The 10,000-nt window shown below is 37.1% G+C and overlaps 1 protein-coding gene across 1 annotated transcript in view; it reads left to right on the top strand.

Annotated features, from left to right (window-relative positions):
• LOC137621047 (nephrin-like) overlaps positions 1 to 10,000 on the top strand; it is a 431,807-nt gene that overhangs the window by 421,292 nt on the left and 515 nt on the right. The window contains exons 12-13 of the mRNA XM_068351486.1: positions 776 to 1,132; positions 8,762 to 10,000. The exon at positions 8,762 to 10,000 is cut by the window's right edge and continues 515 nt beyond it. Coding sequence (XP_068207587.1) covers positions 776 to 1,132; positions 8,762 to 9,468 — 1,064 coding nt within the window. The 3' untranslated portion in view covers positions 9,469 to 10,000. The remainder of the gene's footprint in view (positions 1 to 775; positions 1,133 to 8,761) is intronic.

Raw genomic sequence — 10,000 nt, 5'->3', positions numbered from 1 at the left:
GCATTCCAAGCTTATTTTTTCCCCACTGTGCATTCCAAGCTTATTTTTTCCCCACTGTGCATTCCAAGCTTATTTTTCCCCCACTGTGCATTCCAAGCTTATTTTTTCCCCACTGTGCATTCCAAGCTAATTTTTTCCCCACTGTGCATTCCAAGCTTATTTTTTTCCCCACTGTGCATTCCAAGCTTATTTTTTTCCCCACTGTGCATTCCAAGCTTATTTTTTTCCCCACTGTGCATTCCAAGCTTATTTTTTCCCCACTGTGCATTCCAAGCTTATTTTTTCCCCACTGTGCATTCCAAGCTTATTTTTTTCCCCACTGTGCATTCCAAGCTTATTTTTTCCCCACTGTGCATTCCAAGCGTATTTTTTCCCCCTGTGCATTCAAAGCTTATTTTTTCCCCACTGTGCTTTCCAAGCTATTTTTCCCCCACTGTGCATTCCAAGCTTATTTTTTCCCCACTGTGCATTCCAAGCTAATTTTTTCCCCACTGTGCATTCCAAGCTTATTTTTTCCCCACTGTTTATCAAATTATTTTTTCCCCACTGTGCATTCCAAAGCTATTTTCTTACTGTACAGTTGGTTTCATTAATTGAGTTACACTTCACGGAAAACTAATGAGACGTAAGTGTATCAGACTTAATGAAGGCAACTGTACATTACAATGTTTTTCCTGCTGTCCATTATAAATTTTAAGCTATTTTTCCCCTACTGTTCATTATGAGCTAATTTTCCCCCACATTGCATTACAAGCTATTTTTATTCTCTTTACAGGAGAGAACAAATCCTTGTTCTACTCTCCGCTGATCATCATCTTCCTGAGCATCGTGGGTGTGTTCCTTACTCTCATCGTCATCCTGGTGGCAGTTACGCGTTGGCGTAAGAACTTGGTGAACAACACCTCGTCCAGTCAGTCCTCAGCTCAGAGTGCTAACCCAACCAGCGTTCCTTTGGAGCCTCTGCGTTCAGAGGACCCCAATTCGAAGCCTTGTCCTGCCAAGGAGGAGGTAGACGTTCCAAAGGTCAAGCCTAAGAAGAAGGTAGTTGTTGTTGTAGAGAACGGAACCAAAGATGCCATGGATGACATCGACGAAGGCGAGGCGTCTTCCGCTGACGTCACTTCCTCTAAAGGTAAGATTTTTGCAATGTATTTTCACCTGTTTAAAGGAGTAAAACTTGGGAATTTTTTAAGTTTTTATCTACAGTAGTTTTGATTTCAGTTAATTGTTTTACTGTAGTATTTTATTTTATTTATCTATTTATTTAATTTTTTTTGCATGGCAATTCTTTACTTAATTTACCACTACTCTGCAAGATGCATTTGATATTTCTTTGGTTCATTCAATGTCTTTTACAAAATTAAGTGACAGATCTTTGGAAGTTGTTTACAAGGTAAACTATGAAAAGGGTTGATAGTGGAAGAGCAGTTAGCAGCGTTGATAATTTTTCTTCTAAGATCAGGTTATTTTTCATTATGCAACTAATACCTATGGTAGATTTTGTAACCGAAAGAATGGCTGGTTTGTGGTTAAAGTTAGCCTGTCATATAGTGAATTTCTCAGGACTTGTTTTGTAATATGCATTGAAGAATAAAAAGATATAATCAAACAAAACTCTGTTCCTCCATTCGGAACACTAATGCAGGCTTCTGCAGGTATAAGTCATGCAAAAAAAGAAAAGAAAAACGGGTACTAGTACAACCCATTCCGGTTATACCTGAATTTTTAAAAAGTTCAAGTCAAATCCTGAAAGGCAAAATAAGCAATTTTGTCCTAAAAGAATAAAAGATTGTGATACAATGTTGACTGGCGGAAGAGCTAAAAGGCTTTAGTCAATGACATAGTAGATGGACATTAAGAATAACAGAATTGGGAAGGGAAAGGAAAAGAAAACTAAGGATTGACGAGCTAAGTAAATTGGTGGGGTATAGAGTGGCATAGAAAGACTTTAAAAGGACAAATGATACTAGATTTGGAGTAGTGAATGCTAGTATTAATAGAGGAAGAATGGTAATGATTCATTCAGAAAGCTATTTGAAATTATGGTAAATTGATCGAAAGAATGGTTTATTGTTAATTTGTTATCCTTTATTTATTTCCTTATTTCCTTTCCTCGCGGGGCTATTTTACCCTATTGGAGCCCTTGGGCTTATAGCATCTTGTTTTTCCAACTAGGATTGTAACTTGGCTAATAATAATAATAATAATAATAATAATAATAATAATAATAATAATAATAATAATAATAATAATAATAATAAAAGAGAATCTCTGCATAATGATGGAAAATGTGGTGATAGAAATGAAAGTTTGGTGTAAGAAAATCTGAAGTAAATTATACTTCACGGATGTGGAAGGTGTGAAGTGCAGATGTTGGATGTCAACAAGAGAAAAATTGGGAGAAAATTTACACATCTCAAAGATGTAGTAAAATTTTTACCATAGTGTGGAGACTTTTATTTTTATGTTCTGAGTGGGAACTTAGTCCGGGAAAGCCTCCTTATAACAGTTACATAAAGTTCAACAGGGGAGGATAATGAGCACTTACTCTCGGGGCACAAACGCGCTGCTAATACTTTACTGTCACAATTCACTAACCATCACTCTTAAATACAAAAGGGGGATATTTTACTGTCCAGAGGCCGGAAAACTCTACACGTAGAATTAGCAATAATTTATGGCCTACTCTAGCTTTGTCAGGTCTATAGTCATCTCATTCTCAGGCTCTATTCCGACTCCGTCCCAGCTACCCCAATGAGATGCTGGACAGGTATATTACGTTAATGTAATTAGACAAAATCCAAAATGGGAGCAGTGATGTAAAGTAGTTTAAAAGTTTAATGATAAGGATCTTTACCCTCGAAGCAGATATATTAATGCAAAGTTCCTCGCTGTTACCACCTATAGGTTTACTCTTCAAATATTCCCAGTTTAAACATTAAATAAATGAGGGAGCAAAAATACTAAGTGGGTTTAATTAACCTAATATTGATTTATTTCACAAATTTACATTAAAAGAAAACGGACATCTTAACAACACAAAAAATGGTATCAAAAGAAATGCAATTCAAATAATGAAAAATAGTTGATTAGACGCGTGGTCTACATAATTAAAATAAAAATGGGGTCAGGCACGTGGCCCACGTGACCCAGAGACTATGCTAGTCTCAACCAAGAAATTAATATCCAAGAAAAATATATACACACAATCCCACCGCACACAGTCTGAATAGTGTAAAAGGCACGTTCCCTATCAAGTTAAAATTAGTCTAAGCTAAAAAATGGGGGAATAACTAAATGGCCATTTGTAGTAGTACCTGTACTCCTTTGAAGATTATTCCTATGCCCGTGATGGCTGTTGACCTGGACGTCGCACTAATTGGCACTTTGCACTCTTGCCTGGCTCACCCCAAAAATTCTCACTTTGGCTGCAACTATGGTACACCAGGGTCCTCTTCTTCTCAATCTCTCCGACCGGCAGCAATCTTTTGCGAGTTGAGTTTTGGGAGAGAGACAGGGGGGGGGGGGTGAGCCAGAGGTGCACGAGTTCACTGACCAGGCAGGTCAGTCGTCCAGCCCGGCTTCTGTTCGAATGGCCCGACGCTAAGGTCGAGGAGATCACCTGGCTTCACTTTGCCAAACAAGTGACGGTCATGATGCGCGCGGTAATCCATTGGGGATGCCATATCAGGACTTCAGGACAGGGCAATGTATTGTTGCAAGGAGTGCAGAGGAGGGAGGATTTTGTACTAAATACTTTAGAGAAATCTTGCTGCTCTAAGGGAGTTTATATATACAATAATCCTACCTATTCTGGCTTGCTAAAAATTAATAGTTTAAATGATTAATTAGCAATGGGCTGGTGCGATGGGCATACATCTTAAAATTAACAAACCTTAATTGGTATTGAGAAATGTAAGATGCACTAATTTAGCAGTATTGGAATTTATATAAAAAATGCAGTTTAAGAATTTAATCTCGACCCACGTAGTTAAGGAAAGAACCAACATACGCCGGGGTTACTACTAAGGCCCTCTGTTGTGCGTATCTACGCTGTGACGTCACGAGCATGGCGTGCGCCACTGTCAACAAGTTCAAGTTAAGGTTAGTCCTCCCTATGTTTCGTTAAAGAAAATTGAATGTAGAAGAGAACATTTAAGGGGTAGCTATAGTATTAGTAGAAGAGAGCTAAAAATACGATTGAAAGAAGAAGAGTGAAGAAAATTCTTCACACATAGGTCAAAATTAAAATAGTCGTTTTATGGGGATTTCGTCTCATGGGTGAAATGAACTGTGATATGTTAGTGAATAGCTTTTAGTTATCTTAGGATAGAAGTGAAGGCTGACGCCAATGATATGAGTAAGGCGTAGAAAAGTGGGTAATTTTTTATTGTATTAGAGGGTGTGATTTCGCACAGAAAATATATGATTTCCTATAGTAAATAACGTGATTTAACCGAATTTTATGTTCATTTCAATCACAAACTAACAGATCAACCAATTCGGCTAACTTTAAGTTGACAAATTGGTTAATGTTATTAAGGATGAAATGAATGTGAAAACCTGTTAAATCACGTTATCTACTATAGGAAATCATATATTTCCTGTGCGAAAATCACACCATGTAATACAATACAAATGTACCATATAAATATTAACACTGTTGGCATATATATTAAGTTAAAATGTTTAAACAACTTTTTCAACGTTGTAACTTCCCTTATGGATGTACTGAGGACGGTAACATTAATTCAATGTTACCAATGTTTGACAGCACTACCAACGTTGACGAATGGTACAGTGTTACCAACGTCACGATGACATTACTAGAGGCAGTAATGCTAAATATTTCCATACGTGTATTAAATAATTTGTCCATATAACTATTAAACAATAAATAAAAAGTACCAAAAGGCCACAGAACCTAACAAACCCACCTAACCTTGCCTAGAAGTACCCCGGTCACAAAATTCATATAATAAGTATTGGGGAATGACTTACTTTGATTCACAGTACTACCAACGGTGACGAATGGAACACAGAACTACCAACGACAAACCCACCTAACCTTGCCTAGAAGTACCCCGGTCACAAAACTCATATAATAAGTATTGGGGAATGACTTACTTTGATTCACAGTACTACCAACGGTGACGAATGGAACACAGAAATACCAACGACACGATGTCATTACTAGTGGCAGAAATGATAAATATTTCCATTCGTATATTAAATAATTTTTCCATATAACTGTTACACAATATATAAAAAGTACAGAAAGACCACAGAATCTAACAAACCCACCTAACCTTGCCTAGAAGTACCCCGGTCACAAAACACGTATATTGGCTATTGAGGAATGACTTACTTTTATGAAGAAAACGTCGAAGTATTCGGTAACCTCGGAACAGAAACTTCTCCAATCGACACTAGTTTTCGAAGATATGTCGATACCATCCATGAGGGACTCATGGCCCGAATGTTTATGCAAAAAGTGGTTGGCACATAATATTATCTTGTCCAAAAAAGTACCTATATAGGCAGTAACGGTATAACCGAAACGGAGTTTCTTCTTAGTTTTACGAATGATGGATTCAGAATTGCAATAAAACATGTGAATGTCTTGCCTATAAGATAAAACAGAACGGCACTTGGGGCACTATAAACTCTGAGGAATAACGTTGTGAGATTTAAGAAAATGTTCAACATTACCTGAAGAATAAAAAAAAAAATCACCATGGAATTTAGCTACTGCTTTTAGGTACGGAATACTGCACCCGCTACAAGTTTCTATAACTTTCTCTATCGCAAATTACGAAAAAAGAAACCGCACTTTGAATGTAGAACGTCTCACCAGATCAAAGGTTACAACGCAAAAGGCATTGGAACAAAGGGTATGAAAAGACCGCTCAAAGGGATAAAGAAGGGGGGGGGGGGGGGTAGGGAGATATCTGCATAGGCCTAGGTTGGTGATTGGTTAAGGGAAAAACAAAGAAGACTAGCGGGAAAACATGAATGAACTAAATACGGAAACTAGTTTAGAGAAAGGATTTATGGGACACAGAGGAGTGAAAAGGAAATAACCAAAGAAAATAAATAAAAACAATATAGGAAGTTAAAATGGAATGAACGATAAATAATATTGAATGGGAATATAAAATGAGATGATTATACCGAGAATGAATTGGATAAAAAACTAGTCCAGAGCAAGTATTTATGTGAAACCGGGAAGAGAAAAGGAAATAACCAAAGAAATAAACCCAATATAGGAACGTAAAATGGAATGTATGAGAAATAATATTGAATGGGAATATAAAATGAGAAAATAATACTATAATAAAATGAGTAATTGGGAGAGGGGGAACTCTTGCGCAGGGGAGTGATATATGCGCAGACCAAAAACTGGTGCGAACGAACTTACGAACGTACAAATGGGTGCTAATGTTAGCATGGAAGGCTAACATTTGATCTACATCAGGTATGGAATGCTAACATTTGATATACATCAGGCGTTGGCAGCACTGGTTACTGTATTACTACATGAAATAACCTTTGAAACGGCTCCTCCAAAATATTTCCAGTTATACTGTTTTGTATTTTCCTACGGTTATATTACATACAAGAAGGAAATGTATAGAGAAGAAAAGGTTTGTTTTACGGTTATATATCGATTCCCCAGTATGTTTTCCCCACCCAAAACCCCGAGTTCCCACTGGGGGTCCCCCATTGTCGGAGGATATAGATGTATATATATTTCTGAAACTATTCATTTGCGACGGGAACGAGTGTTATTTTCGAAGGGAGCGTAATTTTTCCTATAAGAAAAAGTAGTTGGTATCCCAGGTTACATTGCCATGTAATACACTACAATGAAACCGAAAAGGGTACACTGATGGAAAGTCCTGCATATAGAGAAAGGATAACCATTATAATGCAAAATAGAAGTTCAGGATGGATATACCACTTGTTTGTGTTTTTGCATATCTGCAGTGTACAAAAAAAGGAGCGAAATGGGCCCCATTAAAACTATTATTTTGTCCTTGCTCCATACCCTACATGTCGAAGTTTCAGTGAAATTGGTTCAGTAGTTTTTAACATTGAAAATATGCTGCGTACTTGTACTTTGATGCCCTTCATCATAACATGTTACAGATTCCTCCTTGTGTCACACTCAACAATAGTTTGACAAAAACTAGTAATGTTTATGTGGAGTTTCTCGCAACTAACAAACCAACAAAAAGATAATTGAATTAATTATCCAGAATGTTAGATTTCATCCTTGTATCATACTCAACATGAATACCAAGTTTGGTCAGAATCAATTTTGTACGTTTTGTTTAGAGTTCAGAAAAGAGCAAACAGACAAAAGAGAATATATAGACTAACCTTTACAAAACCTTCAATTTTTTTCGGAGGCAAAAATACATAAAGGACACTTTGTAGGATAGAGAAATTAAAGCTCCACCCTCCAGATAAGTGAAACCTTATTAGAAGGTATAATACTAGAATAAATTTACCATACTAAATACCAAACCACTAGGGGTAAAAAGAAAAACAATGACTTGCCATATATATTTTAGGATCCCTTATAAAAAATACCATTTTCTGTGAAAATCGCCTGCAACAATTTTTCGTTTTCTATTACTCTATAGGGTGTTCTTAAACGTTTCCTTTACGTTGATGTTTATGTTCATCGTATTTCTTTGTCTACTCGTTTACAAATTGAAAATTTTATGTTATGATTATGCTAAAAGACGCATAAATGCTCTTGGACGATAACCAAATAAGCCAAGAGCTCAAAATTATCCCATAAAACCGCGCAGATGAGAATATATTATGCTAGTCACGTCTTCCTCGTAGCCTACATGTGTATTTTTTTTTATTTTTTTTTTATGGATTGAAGGGAAAGGCTCGCCACTAATAAGTAAATAACCATGAAATAAGAATATTATATCCTTATTGAATCCCCGGTAATGAGGAAAATTACATTTTAAACTCCCATGGTTAGAAGTCTATTCAAACCTAATTTTAAATTCAAAACTCCCATACTTCTGACGTCTATTCAATCCTGATTTAAAATTTAAACTTGCATACTCTGAAGTCTCTATTTAATCCTAATTTTAAAAGAAAAAAGCTTTGAAGCATTTATTCTCGAAAAAAAGAATTTCAGAGAAAAAAAAATGCTGCAATTTCTGTTGATATTGAGTTTTTTCCTTTTTTTTTTTTTTTTTTTTTTTAACAGGGAAGCTACGGAACTTTAGTGCCTCAAATCTGTAGGCTACATTCACTTTCAGAAACCAAAAAAAGCAAAAAACTAACCACGAAAAAATAGTCTCCTTTTGAAAGTGTCATCTATACATTTATAAAATAATTTTTCGATAAACGTAATAACACCAAGAAAATTCCCCAATTGAAAATTTTTCACGAGTATAGAATACTTTCAAATGGTTTACGGAGATTAAAAAAAAAAAATGGCAAGAAAAAAAAATAATGGGAATTTTGAATTACCATCAATATGACTTTTTTTTTTTTCAATTATGAACTAAATGATACGATTACTGAATTAAAGTTTTGAGGATTTTTTAATCACTGTATAAATTGAACACCAGTCCAGTAAATAGATATAACATTTTGGTCCTTTTAGCCAATTCCCTACTATTGCGAGGAATTCTGTGGGATTGCAACTATTCTAAAGGTATAATCTATGAACTTCTAATGTATATTAAAATACCATCTTTTTCTAACTTCCATTCTCTCATAGATGCCTTACTGGGACGCCACGGGAATTCCCAGCACCTAGCCAACGGATCTGCAGGATACTACAACAGCTTGGGAAAGACGAACTTCCCTTTGCACTACCAGCAGTCTGCGTCCTCTTCGGCGACTCTTCCACGCTCCCACAGGGCGCCATCTTCCTCTTCCTCCAGCAGTGCCCTCCACCAGCATGTCCCTTCCACTAGTGCTAACGAAAGCGCCCAGGAGGGCAGTAATCTATACCACTATAATACTAGGTATTCAGAGACCCTTCCTAGGAAGTTAAGCAGGGGCCCTGACACATACAGAGGTGGGGGTATCCTACGTGTCGGTGGGAGCAATGATGGGTATAGGAACGTCGAGGGCGGTGCCCATGGGAGTGAGCCTTATGGCGGGTACCGAGGCGTAGAGCCTTATAGTGGCGGGAGCACCCTACGAGTGGCTTTCGAAGACACCTACCACGAAAACGGCAGGCAGACTCCGGTGCGCGATGTCTATCACGAAACGAGTCGGGGCAGAGGGTTAGGGGGGAGTGCTTTAGATCTGAGGTACCACGAGAGAGGGTCCACTTACCATAGTGGGGGAGGGGTGGAGGATCACGTCCCTGGAGGGAGAGGGGCGGACAAATATCAACTGCTCGAGGAGCTGAAAAATAATCCTAAGTATGTCGTGCGGACTCGGCCTTGTGATCCAAATGACGAGAGTTTTGTGTAGTGGTGACTTTATATTGTTTTCTCGTAGGAAATTGGCTATTCAAGTGAATTTATTTAACAAAGATTCAAAATATTGCGAGTCCAATTAATCACTTTTTTTGTAAACTGGAAATTGAAAATCCAAAATAAGCCACTTGTACATTCCTGTTATAGTGAAGGTGGGACCTGGGATTTACCAAAGACTTGAAAGATTTCTATCCCAGATAATTCCTTTCTTTATAAACTGGAAATTGAAAATCCAAAGAAATCCACTTACAGATTCCTATTATAGTGAAGGAGAAATGTACAGATAAATGTGAATGTACACACATGCATACACTCTGGTAGGAATGTACAGATGCTGTGAATGTACACATACGCATACTGTACTTTCAGAAAACTGTCGGAACTCCATAACCTAGTGTGACCACAACTGCCATTTGATTTAACTGTGCCGTTGATCTTACTAATTACAATATAAGGGAAAGTCAGGATTTGCACAAATGCTAATGGGTTATCAATCATGTAAGTTGATTTTGAAAAGTTTTTAGATA

Source organism: Palaemon carinicauda, chromosome 27 (assembly GCF_036898095.1).
Source record: "Palaemon carinicauda isolate YSFRI2023 chromosome 27, ASM3689809v2, whole genome shotgun sequence".
NCBI classification, from domain to species: domain Eukaryota; kingdom Metazoa; phylum Arthropoda; class Malacostraca; order Decapoda; family Palaemonidae; genus Palaemon; species Palaemon carinicauda.
This window is presented reverse-complemented; position numbering and strand designations above follow the sequence as displayed.